Source organism: Eurytemora carolleeae, unplaced genomic scaffold (assembly GCF_000591075.1).
Source record: "Eurytemora carolleeae unplaced genomic scaffold, Eaff_2.0 scaffold1634, whole genome shotgun sequence".
Classification (NCBI taxonomy): Eukaryota; Metazoa; Arthropoda; class Copepoda; order Calanoida; family Temoridae; genus Eurytemora; species Eurytemora carolleeae.
In genome coordinates this window covers 16,078-31,023 of record NW_019397542.1, presented here as the reverse complement: position 1 = coordinate 31,023, position 14,946 = coordinate 16,078, and the positions used below count along the sequence as shown (strand labels likewise).

The following is a 14,946-nucleotide window of genomic DNA, read 5'->3' as shown; positions in this document are numbered from 1 at the left end:
GTGTTATATACTACTTGAATGAGAATGGAAGCTGCATGGAAGTCCTACAGGCAGATGGAGCTATCAGGTAATAACATAGTGAAAGAAAATTTAAAAATTGTCTTGCACAACTCTTTTACTACTCAAAGCTTAGAATTAAACCAAATCTGACTAAATTGCTACATCAGACAATGTTAAATCTTTTTTTTTGTTCCTATGATTTATATCAGAAATGTAATGCGGTGATCACCAGAAAACTGTAGAATATGAAGACGACATTACAGCAATGCTAAAGAGTATTTGATGTTGTTACAAAGCAAATAGCTTTACTAGTAAGTTATTAAATTACTAAGTATGAAAAATAGGTCTGTTTACATAGGAAAATTACTGTGCCTCATGTTCATTGGCCTGTTTAAAGTCATAACTTGAGTCTAAGAGTCGACTGTCTATTTCAGAGTTTTCTGTTCATCACTGTAAAGCTTTTAGAAATAGTTCTGATACTTTAAGGTGCAGATATTTTTCAATTTTAACTCTGAATAGTGCTATAAGTTTTCAAAAATCTAAAATATCGGTTGTCAAATCACTTTCTAGTGTAATTCATTAAAAGTATATTTAAAATAGTATATCAAGAAGATATTATATATAGTTCCTGAAATATGTCAAAATTTTCATTTTTTTTTGCTGAAATTATTATCTTGAGACAATCAGGAAATACGAAAAAATATTCCTCTGCTCATGGTTGTAGAATATGTAGATATATTCTTTAATATTGCATTTTGCTAGATTACCAAATAGTATATGATGTATAAATACACCTTGGGGATTTATTAATGAGAAAAAAATAACTCTTTCAGAAAACATTTTCTTTGCAACATTCATTCATGCTAAAAATGTAAAAACATTGTGGGTTGTGGCCAGTCAAAATAAAAAAAATGTTGCCGCAAAAAAAATTCGACTTTGTTTGACTTTGGAAAATCCATAACAGTAAATAGAAAATCGGCGGTTTTATGATGTACGAAGAACAAGTTCGCTTGAAAAAATGACATAAAAGCCTAGTATGTAACAATTTCCAAGTTGGTAAACAAAACCGTGTAATAACACTTTTTTTGACGTCGCTTTTTTTCTTGATCTAATCATAATTCAAATATCTTTATTCTTCATAAATATTGACTACAGGGATGCCATTTTTTACAAATAAATCATTGACAAGTTCATGAACTCGTCCAGTGTCCAACCATCTTACCGTCGTAGTAACCTAAAAAAAACAAGATAGAAAAAACAGAATGAGTTGCTAAAAAATGGATTTATCTGCATCAGAACAAATCTATTTATAAAACAAAATACGGGAATGCACCAGACAATATTGTTGTCTCATTATTAGGGCTGGCCATCGTTTTATGGAATGATGGCTTTTTCATGGGAACGAACGGAACGAACGATTTCTAAAAAGTAGGAACACGCCCATCTCAAGGGCTGAGCGTTATTCTTTCGCGGTAACCAACTGAGCGGAACGGAACGAACGATAAAAAAGTATGAAAAAACTTGAAAATGAAATCAACAACAACAAAAAAGCTTGAGAAAAGTAAAATGGTCATAAAACCGGTTTTTACCTTATGACCCCATGGTAGGTATTGATAACCAACAGATTCCATATATTCTATAATATCCTCCCTTGATCCTTCACTTCTCTCCCCTAAACACGGATTCCATATATTCCATAATATCCTCCCTTGATCCTTCACTTCTCTCCCCTAAACACGGATTCCATAATATCCTCCCTTGATCCTTCACTTCTCTCCCCTAAACACGGATTCCATATATTCTATTATATCCTCCCTTGATCCTTCACTTCTCTCCCCTAAACATGGATTCCATATATTCTATAATATCCTCCCTTGATCCTTCACTTCTCTCCGCTAAACACGGATTCCATATATTCTTTTATATCCTCCCTTGATCCTTCACTTCTCTCCCCTAAACATGGATTCCATATATTCTATAATGGCCTCCCTTGATCCTTCACTTCTCTACCCTAAACATGGATTCCATTGTTTAAACATTTTTAAAAAATCCCAAAAATGTCTGAAATTTTTTTAATTAGCATTAATCAGAGTTGCCTAATGCAAAATTGATTGAAATGCCTTTATTAATAAAATTTTAAACCTGCAAAATGTGTTTCAATGCTGAAAACTTGAATATCAACCTAATATAAAAATTATGATGAAAACAGGGTGAAGGTAGTCGGTTGTTATTCAATTTAATTGATTTCATTTTCTGTAAAATAATTTTAAAATCATTTTAAAACAGGTAAAATCAAAAAAATGTCAAATTTTGTTGGAGCACCGGAGACAAATTCAACTTATAAGCATCTAACAAAATTTGACGAATGATGCTACTAAGTTGAATTTAGCTCTGGTGCTCCAACAAATTTTGTTGGATGAAAATTTGACATTTCTTAGAGTGTAGGTCTTTTAAAGTTTTTTTTATATCTTAAACATCTTATTTAGTGCAATTCAATATTCTTAAAGGAAATGAGAATGTTAAGTTTCTAATCAAGTTCCCCCCCCTTCCCATAGTCGATATTTGGGCCTTTTAATTTTTAATTTTTAATTTTTAATTTTGATTATACCTTGTCCCAGGGGATTGTTTTTAGAACTTGAAACTCTCCACCTTCAATATCCAAACTGAAAATATCCAAACTGAAAATATCCAAACTGAAAATATCCAAACGGAAAATATCCAAGACAAAACTTCAAGTGACTCCCCGATTCACAACAGTATCTTTTACACATTTATTTTAGTAACAATTAGATAAATATTATAGAATTTTATCTTTATAAAGTGTTGTATTCTGACAGTTTCCGTCTTTGTAGAACAAATAGGATATTTGAATTATTTTTAACGAGGCAAAGGTTTAAATGGTAGCATTCTGAATCTGGTATGCAACTCTTGAAATAAAGGTTTTCTTGATGTTTAGGGAATATAGTCTCTTCAAGAAAAAGATAAAGAAAAGAGAGAAATTAATCATTAAACAAACAAGAAAATCGCGGCAAAATTATAAATTTACCTAAAATAGTTAACTGTTGGGTTACCAAGAGCCTGTAAGATAGAGTAGAGAGGAAAGCATTGAAATTTAGGATGCTCTGCACCCTCATTCTTTAGCATTAAACCAGCGTAGGTCAGGCTAAAACAAGGCATAGATAATCATAGATACCACTGTTCAAAATTAAAGTGAATTTAAAATATTTTTTGATAATATAACATTTAAGATTAAATACTACGAATACTCAAAGAATAAGACTTTATTAAAAACTTTAACCTATTAATTTAATAAGATTTAGCAGCTGAACTTCGTTTTATAATAAGTGCACCGTTTATATTTTAAAATACTAATTGATTTAGCAAAGAACAAATTTAGTAAGAAAGTAAGAAAAAAAAGAAAAATTCCGTACAATCGTCTCTAAAGTGATATGTATAAACAGTTTACCTGTATTCCGTACAATCGTCTCTAAAGTGATATGTATAAACAATTTACCTGTATTCCGTAGAATCGTCTCTAAAGTGATATTATAAACAATTTACCTGTATTCCGTACAATCGTCTCTAAAGTGATATTATAAACAATTTACCTGTATTCCGTAGAATCGTCTCTAAAGTGATATGTATAAACAATTTACCTGTAGGGTAGAGTTGAAACCCTTGAGAGTGGTGAAAGACAAGTATTTATACTGAACAATCACATTTCAATCAAAAACAATCATATTTAAAGGGATTGCATGAGTCTTATATCAAATGACCCTTCATAAAAAGATGAAAATGCCCGATTCACAACAGTACCCTTAAAGGGAGTGACCGTCAATGTATGGTGGTTGAATTGAATATCTAGTAAAGTGGACAAATTTTTTAGGATTCATTTAAGACATATAAAACGTTTCTACCGAGTTTAAGTGCAAAGTCTACAATCAAAATCATGAATTTGTGTGGGTACTTTTTAGATCGTTTTTTTTAATTATTAAATAACGGCGACAGATAAATGTAAACCAAATTCTACAGTAAACTAATTGGTATCATCGAAAATAAGTAATCATATTTAATTATTAGTTTCTATAATCTCTTATTTTTAACAAAGATCTTCTGTAGATTTTCTTAAATTGTTATTGAAAAGACGACATTTGAAGCATTAGTAGAAATCTGCAAACAAATTCATAGAAAATAAGAAATTCAATATAATGATGAAACCTAAATAACTGATACTGACATTGATTAATTGACAAATTTATTTGCAGAAATATGTTCCTAATTAAAGATCTAATTAGTTTACTGTATATAATTTTTCGTCGTCGTTATTCAATAATTCAAAAAAAAACGATTCTGAAAACGTACCCACCCAAATTCATGATTTTGAACGTCGATTTTGATTAGATATTTGGTTTCAAGGGTACCGTTGTGTATCGTACATTACCATCTTTGAATGGGAGTCAATTGAATTTGCACTTATAAAGTTACAATCGCTGTAAGCTAAAAACTGAAGCTCTTTTCTTAAAGTGACATGTTTTGAAATGAAAAGTCAATAAAAATTAAATCAATTTTTACTTTTCTTGGAATTGCTTACAGAAACAGTTTTAAGTTTAATCTCGTGCAGGGAAGGAAACAAAAAACTTAAATCAATATTTTCTAGAAAAATATACAATAAATCAGTTAATTGAATAAAATTCCTAAAGGATTTTCTATTTTTTGCTATTCCTTCTTTAAAATGTCGAGGATGTGGTTCAACTAAAAGACCCTAAAACATGAAAAATAAACGGATTTAATTCAAATCGTTGTCAATGATATGCAAGCATTTTTTAAAAAACCCCAAGAAAAAATATAATATGTGTAATATAATATTTGGGGATAATGCAAAAATTTTAAATAAAAGTTTAATAAATGTTTTCAGAATTTTATTAATTACTTTTTTACTTACTTTTTTCTTTTTACTTAACCTCAGAAATTATTTGTAAGTTTTTTTTTATTGGGTTTAAAAAAGTCGGAATGTTTAACGAAAAGATCAACAAAATGTTATTTGAAAAAAATAACAGATTAAAAATCAATATTATTAAAAGATTTATATCAATTTTATTTAAAATTTTTGAGTTGGTCCCCATTTTCTTGGATATTTTATGCTAATCTCAGTTTCGAAATCCAATTTTGAAAAAATAATACTTTAAAAATTATTATTAAATTTTAAAAAATATTTTAATTTAGTTTTTAAACTTAATTGAATTCAGTGGTCAGTTAGCGGTTTTTTATGTCCAACATGAAGTGTGTACGGCATGTATATCCTACCGTCCAGCCATGGTTCAATTCAAAATATAGAGAATCAGAATGTCCTTCAAAGTTGTTTGCTCCAGCTTCGATAAAGAATCCATCTGAAATCAAAAAATGACATGTTGGGATGGGAGTAGGGGGGGGGGGAGGTAAGGGAATGGGTAAACTTCTTGGTAAAGGGGACAGTGCTTGGTCATGGTGCTAGTACTGTGCATTGAAGAAAAGTGCAGGACTTAGTGCTGTGTATTTATTCTGAAAATGTTCTCCATTGCTTTGCAGCATACGGGTCAGTCATATCTTTATAGGGTACCGTTGTGACTAAGACATGACATGAGGGTAACATGAAATTACGTCTACAGTTCCTTTTGATGTCAAAAGTTTAGTCCTTTTGTTACTTATCTTAATCTTTTCTATATCTATATTATATCTAATATCTACATCTATTTTCTTTTTCTATATCTTTGCAACCCAATTTCTTATCCCTTAGCCATGTCAAAAAATGAATTTTGTTACATCAAATAATCAATCAAATAAGTATAATATATCAAAAGTGTTCACCATTAGGTTGCAAAGATATAGAAAATTACCTTTAAGTTTTCCCTGGAAAACAATTCTATCCACCTCATAGGGAACTTGTTCATGGGCTCTAGAATATAATTTATATACAGGGTGTCTCATTAAACATGGGTTCTAGAATATCATTTATATACAGGGTGTCTCATTAAACATGGGTTCTAGAATATCATTTATATACAGAGTGTCTCATTAAACATGGGTTCTATAATACAATTTTTATATAGGATGTCCCATCAAACATGGGTTCTAGAATACAATTTATATACAGGGTGTCTCATTAAACATTGGTTCTAGAATATAATTTATATACATGGTGTCCCATCAAACATGGGTTCTAGAATACAATTTATATACAGGGTGTCTCATTAAACATGGGTTCTAGAATATCATTTATATACAGAGTGTCTCATTAAACATGGGTTCTAGAATACAATTTTTATATAGGGTGTCCCATCAAACATGGGTTCTAGAATACAATTTTTATACAGGGTGTCTCATTAAACATGGGTTCTATAATACAATTTTTATACTTGGTGTCCCTTCAAACATGGGTTCTAGAATACAATTTATATACAGGGTGTCTCATTAAACATGGGTTCTAGAATACAATTTTTATATGGGGTGTCTCATTAAACATGGGTTCTAGAATACGATTTTTATACAGGGTGTCTCATTAAACATGGGTTCTAGAATAACATTTATATACATGGTGTCACATCAAACATGGGTTCTAGAATACAATTTATATACAGGGAGTCTCATTAAACATGGGTTCTAGAATACAATTTATATACATGGTGTCCCATCAAACATGGGTTCTAGAATACAATTTATATACAGGGAGTCTCATTAAACATGGGTTCTAGAATACAATTTATAAAACATGGGTTCTAGAATACAATTTATATACATGGTGTCCCATCAAACATGGGTTCTAGAATACAAGTTATATACATGGTGTCCCATCAAACATGGGTTCTATAAGAATACAGTTTATATAAAGGGTGTCTCATTAAACATGGGTTCTAAAATACAATTCATATAAAGGGTGTCCCATCAGCTGTTTTGACGTTTATCGGTAACAAACAAACAAGCAAACACCCAGACAAGCAAAGTGTATAAATAGATGCATACTTTAAATGCTCCTCTATAGGTTTATCCAGGTTTTATTCTTCTACGGATGGTTCTTGTAACAATCTCTTTCTAAAATGTTAACAATGGTTAAAAACACAATACAGTAGTAGGCTATTTTATCAATACAGTGAAGACGACTTTCGGTTACAATTGAGATTTTTATCAAGCTTTTAAACAACCCGGATACACAAAAGCACGGAAACAAAGATAACCTGTCGACTAACAAAGAGAACCTGTCAACTAACAAAGAGAACCTGTCGACTAAGAAAACTTTTCTTTGATTACATGTAAACTTGTAATTCGATAAAAGCGCTTCATTAAGTATTGATATAATCGCCTAAAACTGCAGGTTTTATAGTTTTAAATAAAAAAACATTTACTACTCTACAAAGTGGATTTTCTCCGTAATCTCTCTTCTTTTTATTTTTTCTTCAAAGTGTAAAACTCCAAATTGTGCGGGTTTTTTTTCTCCTAGTACTAATGGAAATTTAACATCCTAAAAGAATCATAACTTTTTTCGACAAAAACCTTCCCTGGGTCATGTCACACAAAAATTACAAAACAAGCTAAATTTAAAAATCGATAAACATCAATATTATGTATATAAAAAGCATTGGCTTGTCCTCTTTAGTTGCATAATGTATGCAATACAGCTATATAATAAAACAAAACATTTATATACATGTTGCGTATAGCCGGCCAAACGGCTGGACCAATTGGGCTGACATTTTTTGTGGCCAGGGAGTGTTACAGGCGATACAAAAATTCGACATTTTTTTCTTCATTTTTTTCCACGGGCAACGCCGGACCCATCAGCTAGTTATTAATAAAAGACATGTTTATTGTATTGATAAAATAGGTGAGGAAAAAGACTAAATCGTTTTATTTTAATATTACCTAATAACATCAGCTAGCTGAGGACTGTCTTGTTGTAGGCAAGATAACAAAGGTAAAAATTCGATTTTAAATATTTCATTTTCAGATCCTAAAAAAAACACTTTTTTACTGTACATTCTGTTGTATACATAACGCATAGTGTTGCACTGCAGTTAATAATGTGGGCGTTGGAAAAAGTTTTCCTTAAGCAGTCCCCCCCCCCCTGTCAAAATTGGTTGAGATCCCCTTATACTTAAAAACTGTCAGCGTAATTTCAAGTGACCCTCCGGTCCGTGCAAAAATGGTAATGCCCGATTTACAACGGCATCCTTGAATCCTTAAAAATTAAAAATAAATTTGAAAATAATGTCGTCTTCCTGAAAAGTGTTTAATTCTCGATTGATGCTTATGTAAGAAATGCGCAACTCACTTTTGCAGAGAAACCACAATTGAAAAAACAGTTTTTCAAACATAAAATCATGAATATCGAATTTATAATGAGCTTAATCTGATTATCCAATGTACACACTTTTGTTTTTCTTCTTATAATCCTCTTTTTGGATATTTCTACTGTAAAAAAGTTACATTTGATAACAATTACAAAAACAATGCTATATCGCATGGATTAATATTCGATTAAATTAAAGTCAGATGTTCACAATCAAAAGCCCGTTTTTAGAGCATTCAAACAAATATAAATTTAATTATGCTAAAATGAAATTATTAAAAAACATATTTCAGGACTATTGTCATTTTGAACGTTAGTCTTAATAAACATTAATCCAAAACTTACGTTCTTTCAAACGATGCTTAGTTCAATTGATATGACACCATCAACACCAGAAATCAAACCGGGTTTTAAAAAGTTAAAGAGTACATCTTTACTTGACACACTGATTGGTTACATTTTTAACTTCTTTCTTGGATATCGAATTCGTTTTAAAATAGTCTTGGGTTTAGTAAAACCAGGAGTTTAAGCATTAATCTTGATATCCATTATTCTAAAGTTTTCAGCTCAGACAAAGCTTTTTTGGATACCGTTGTAAACCGGGCATTGCCATCTTTGCCATCACTTGAAACTACAATTACAGTCCCTTTAAACTTTTAATGTTTACCTTCAGAATGATCGAACTGTGTACCTTCAACATGCAGTTCCCAAACTAAAAAAAATAAGAATTGTAGCTTGAATCATTAGGGTTAAATCGGGTTAAGCTTTTATGGTTCCATTAAACCCAGTTTGAGAACATTTAGTAAATTCTTGAATTGAACACAGTTCTGAACGTTTAGTCGTTTGTATCCAATAAACGTAAAACGACCCTGAACCGATCGGGCCTCACATTTTTTGGGACAACTGACATGACGGTCACATTTGTAAATTTGCCGTTCAAAAATGTCAATATTCGTTATTTTAAAAAATTATCAAAAATTCAGTTTTATAGTTGAAGTGAAACGGAAGCAAATCAAACTAATAACAAAACCGAGTTCGGAAACTTTGTGTTGCTAACGCTTAGTCTCGATATTCAATATAAGGGCACTTTTAAAGTCGAGGATCAATTTTTAATTTCTCAATTAAAGTTATCCCAGAATTAACCATCACGAGATAGCGAAGAGAAGTAATTATAAGATTGAGCTGTGATTCATGCTTGATCATCACAAAAATTCTGATTTCAGGCAAAAACTTGTCTAACAAAAAATTATTAAAAATCTAAAAATCTATTTTACCTACAGAATATTCAAATTTTATCGGATGAGTTGAGTTCTCGTCATCTTTCCAAGCTCTAAAATCAACATACGGTCGTCGGCGTTTATATCAATACAATGAAGACTACTTTTTTATTTAAGTTTTAATTTCAAATAAGCTTTTTTTCAAATTACAAGTTTACAAATGAACAAAGAGAAGCTGTTACTTGACAATTTCTCTTTTTTTAAATGTTTATGCGTATCCACTATCCGTGATGCTTAAAAGGTTAGTAGAAATAAAAAATAATAAACAAATGTCGTCTTCATTGTATTTACATAACCTCCTACCACTGTATGTTATTTCCAAACCAAATAAATTGGGAGTCTTTGCCAAAAACTAAAATTTTCTAATCCCTTTATCTTTTCAACGTATTGGAGTAAATCCTTGCTATTTCAAACTTAAATTATTTGATCTAATATTGCATCCATTACAAAATCAGAGTTTGAGGCAAATACTCATTTTCTATGTTTGTCCAAATTTATTTTAGAATTTATAAGAATTTAACCTTGGTAGTCCAACTTTTCTGAAACAATTTTAACATTAAAAGAGAAGTACAGGGTTTCCCACAAAGGATGAGACTTCAGAGACGATTGTACGGAATTTGTTTAATACATTTCCTTACATTCAGGGTTCTATGTAGGCCAAAACTGGCTTATTTTTGTGCTTAATCATTTTGTAAACCATCAAAATACTTAATTAAGTGCAGAAACCAAAATGCAATTGCTTCAAATCGTCATATTTTTAAATTTTATGTCGTCTTTACAGTCTCATCCTTTGTGGCTAACCCTGTACAATAAAATAAAGTCAAAATAAGTGAGTTTTACATGATAAAGGTTCTCAGGATACTGATTCAGTCTTATTTAGTGCAGTTTAAAAATATTGTAACAATATTTGAATAATCTACAAATCAAAACTTTTTTAATGTTAAATTTTCCTGATGCTTTCTTCACATTCTGGGTTGTAATTAATATGGCACTCAACACCCGCTATCACGATTATCATTAATAATATTTTCTTAAGCAAAATCATTCTAAAAAAACAAACAAATTAGATTACAGGCGTTTTCCAAGTAATTGATTTGATTTTATTGATACAAAGCTGTAAGGGCGCCTCGCAACCCTCTTCTAGTAAAATTTTTAGAATTTAAATGTTGCTTTCACGCCGCCTTTTTTCTTCGTAATTGTATAACACAAAGTTTTGCGGATTTTTCTGTTCTCATGTAGAGTTTTCTAGAAAAAAATCGACAATTTTGGGCCCGATCGGTTTAGCCTTTCTTAAAATTTATTGGACATTAACTGCACCCACCCTGATAGATATACAAACAAAGTATATGTCTACATAAATATAGAGATCCTTGTTTGAAATCTAATTGATAATTTTCATATGAATTAAAGTTAGTTGCACATTTACTATGAGGGAAAGACTTCCTCATTTTTATACTAAGATAAAGGGTTAAAAGTCCAGTAGTATAACATCTTATTTATCAACTAAGTTGCATCACTTTTAGTTTTAGTCTTGATTAGTTTTTTTATGTGTACGAGTATACACGGACATAAACAAAAAAAAGATTGTTTATATCGCATCTTTTCCACAGATCCACTGCATTCATATATTGGAAATTTACTTAGTGTCATATTTTTTTTATAAAATATTTCAATTTATCCTCTAATTTCAGTGCTGTATACCTTCCGATTATATACACAAACTTAAGTATTTGGGCCCGAAAAAGTTAATTTTTAAGCAAAGTTATGTTAATAATAAGTGAATGGTAAGCTTTAACGATGGTTAATAACATAACTAGGTGTACCTCGCCATGAATGGTTGACATTGCACAAAAAATGAATATGTGAAAATACATTTTTTAATTTAGAAATAGTCTGAAGATTAGTAATTAATTCAGTAAAAAACCCAGCTTCAGAAGAATGGGTTAAACTTAGGGTGGGCAGGTTCTTCAAGAACACACCTAGCCCTATGAATTGTGATATTATTCTTCTTAGACGTAAAAAAACACCAAGTTGATTATGCAAAAATATCTACGTTGTTTTTTTTAGTTTTAAATAGATGCAGGGTGTCCCACGAAACATGCCAGGTGTGAGACAACTTGAAGTTCGTCTCTGACAATGAATGTAAGGCAAGGAAAGTCAATTGCTGTTTTGTATACTTTGTGTACATATTGAAACCAGTTCTATTTGGGGGATTTTATAAACAATAATCGCGAAACTGTAGTACACAATTTAGCCATGTCATTCAATTATTTTTTATGAGTCCATTTACCTTTCAACATTTATATCTACTAACTTGGAAACCCAGCTTTACCTGGAGCCTAAACTTTTTCTATAAAATTAAACCTATACATATTAATGTAGGTTTATTTAGCCATGCTTAACGCATTCCTGTCCAGTAGTTCAAGAGTTATGATTGGACATCAAAACAGACAAACAGAAATTACAACATTATATTTAGAGATAGTAGATAATTAAAAAGAATAATGCAGTCTTTGCCACAAACTCTGATTTTCTAATTTCTATACCCTTGCAACCTAATGTCTTAGGCCTTAGATATGTCAAATTATGTTTTTTGTTAGATCAATTGATCTAAGTTTGAAATAAGTTTTACACCATCATGTTGCAAAATTATAATTCTTTTGTGAGAAATCTCTAACGTTATAAGCAAAAAATTCGAAATACTTTCAACATGTTAGATATTATAAACAACCCACACTGCAGATGCGAGGAGGAGAAACTAAGTGTAAAAACTGCCAAGTCATGGCCTCATTGGTATATATGTCCGTGAAACAGGATTGAATATCGAGGTACTCCCAAGTGACTTTTAATTTTTAGAGATAGCGGTATGTCTGATTCACACCGGTACCATTTAAACCTTTTTTTATTCGCAAGTCACTTTAATAGAAAAACGAGGGTTTCAAGGGTACTGTTGTGAATCAGACACGACACTTAAAAATGGGTGGCATCTTGAAGATACGTTATTAATCACCATATAAACTAAGCTTTCGGCGCTTGCTTCCGAAACAAAATGAATAAAACTAAAAATTAGTGGGGTTTTGTGGAGAGTACGGTCATCGGATTAAAAAATATTTTTTTTATAAAATATATTTTTTTAAACTTATTGAATCTAGAAATCTCCTTCCTGTATTGTGGATATGACAGATAATGAAAAGGTATGAAAATATTTCTAGTCAAATTTTTAGTAAGTTCTATTTATGGACTAAATTTATGGACTAAAATTACGGACTAAATTTATGGACTAAATTTATGGACTAAATTTATGGATGAAATTGTCTCTTAAGATTACAACAATTGTCCCTTAACAATTAAAAAATGCATTGTTATTAGGGTTTCCACGAAACGAGCATGTATTGTTGCGCTAAATTTGAGTAATTTTTGCGCACAAATATTTTTTGCAAACTTTTGCACATCTTTTGTGCATAAAGCGCATTATATTTTTGTGCGTTTTTTGGGGTAATTTGAGAAAAACGTACATTTTTACTTAAAACATGATAATTTTAAGCAACTTGATCAAAATTGATAGTTTCAGCACAGAAACAAACAACTAAAGGGTTATTCAACACTTTACAAACAATATCATGATATTCGACTCTAAATTGGTTACGTTTAGTTAGAAAAGGTCAAATTGAGGAACAAAAATTAATGAAATACTAATTGAAAATTGATGCATAGTTCTTTTTTAGATGTCAGAATCGTTGAGTGGTGGCAACCTTTGATATATGAAATGTTGACTACTTCTATTCTAATGTATATGATTGAAATATTAAAATATACAGCCTCAAATTTAAAGTATCGTGACGCCTTTGGTTTTNAAAGTTTTTTTTAATTTTGATAATTTATGTTATAAATTCCTATGACCAGAATAAATCATTGATTTTTTATTTGAAAGATGGATCCCATGTCAGGCTGTGACACCCCTACTCTTGTGTTTATATTTGAACCCAAAGACAGTACACTGCAGTACAAAAAATGCGTACACCACTGAAATGACTTTCCTTGCCTTACATTCATTGGTCTCTGATATTTAAAATTTTTAATATTTACGGTAATTTTTAAAGCATAAAAAAGGCAGACTACACTTTGAAAATGCAATACCTAGGCTAGGGGTATTTTAAGACTCTAACATATAAAAGTAGATTGACAAATTAAAGCCACAAATTATTTCAAAGATCAAAGACGACCTTGAAGTCATGTTGCGTGGGACTCCCTGTACTAGAAGTTTTTAAATAATTTTTTTTTCTATTTAGAACTCTTCTGTATCATGAATACGGAGAAGTACTGGTGGCTGTTACTGAGAGTTTGGTGGTCGGTCAATTCAGGTAAAATTTAGGAGGTTCAGGTACAGTTTACAGAAACATGATTGGTAGACATACAGAACTTGAAATCAAATATTGAGTTTACTGAGATTGGAACTTTTGTGTGAATCTTGGACGCTTGATAGCCAATAATGAAGAAATTGAGTCTTTGCCACAAACTAAAAGTTTATAATCCGCATTTCTTTGCATTTTTTTGGTTTAAACCTATTTCAAATCTTAGATTATTAGATTTAACAGAATTCATGATTTGAATAATATCCAAGGTCTAATACACTGGGAAATGCTAAGATTAGATATAGGGATCGAAAATTAGAGTATGAGGATAATTGCTTGATACTTTAATTTAAGTTATCCCTACATAGTAAGCCCACCACGGTAAATCGAAGAGTTTTTAAAGTAATCCTATAGATCTGCACAAAACGGAGATCAATTCTTGATCCTAATATTCAGAAAACAAAAGTTTTGACGACTGAAAACTCCTAGATTGAACTAAACAAGGATGTATCAAATAATTAGAATAAAATTTGTAAATCCGTTATGAACAAAGTTTAAACTGCACTTATTGATTTATTGTTGTGTATTTGTAAATATGGAAAGTAGCTGAATCATGATGTAAATCCTTGATATCTTAAATTTAGATTATTTAATCCAACAGAACTCATTGTTGGAAATATCTATTCGCTGCAAAGATTTAGGTATTAGAAAATTAGAAAATCAGAGTTAGTTGTTGTGGTAAAGACTTAATTACTTATCATTCTTAGATATTCTTGAAGTATTAAATACTAACTTTAATATACGGTATACAATAGATAATTAAATATCGTCTTTATATTTGTAAATTTTACACACCTGTACCATTTGTACCGTTTACCCGAGTTTTTCCCTAAAAAAGTGGACCCACTCAACTTAGAATCTCATAATCAAGCCGAGAATTACGAGAACATTTCCGTGGTTCTTCCGAGTTAACTAATCGGTAATTTCCTAGAAGGCC

At 30.7% G+C, this 14,946-nt stretch overlaps 1 protein-coding gene and 2 long non-coding RNA genes across 3 annotated transcripts in view; 1 reads left to right on the top strand and 2 right to left on the bottom strand.

Moving 5' to 3' along the window:
• Positions 1 to 14,946, top strand: part of LOC111714813 (intraflagellar transport protein 140 homolog) — a 36,566-nt gene that overhangs the window by 7,783 nt on the left and 13,837 nt on the right. Inside the window, exons 10-11 of the mRNA XM_023490016.1 lie at positions 1 to 67; positions 13,887 to 13,958. Of these exons, the coding sequence (XP_023345784.1) occupies positions 1 to 67; positions 13,887 to 13,958 (139 nt within the window). The remainder of the gene's footprint in view (positions 68 to 13,886; positions 13,959 to 14,946) is intronic.
• Positions 1,747 to 2,661, bottom strand: LOC111714815 (uncharacterized). The gene is made up of 3 exons (XR_002768083.1): positions 2,609 to 2,661; positions 2,143 to 2,182; positions 1,747 to 1,953 (listed from the first exon to the last, which is right to left on the bottom strand). It is a non-coding gene; the product is annotated as an uncharacterized LOC111714815 (long non-coding RNA).
• Positions 4,695 to 10,139, bottom strand: LOC111714814 (uncharacterized). Its single transcript, XR_002768082.1, has 8 exons — positions 10,119 to 10,139; positions 9,595 to 9,650; positions 8,988 to 9,032; positions 7,894 to 7,981; positions 6,997 to 7,065; positions 5,874 to 5,932; positions 5,305 to 5,387; positions 4,695 to 4,762 (listed from the first exon to the last, which is right to left on the bottom strand). It is a non-coding gene; the product is annotated as an uncharacterized LOC111714814 (long non-coding RNA).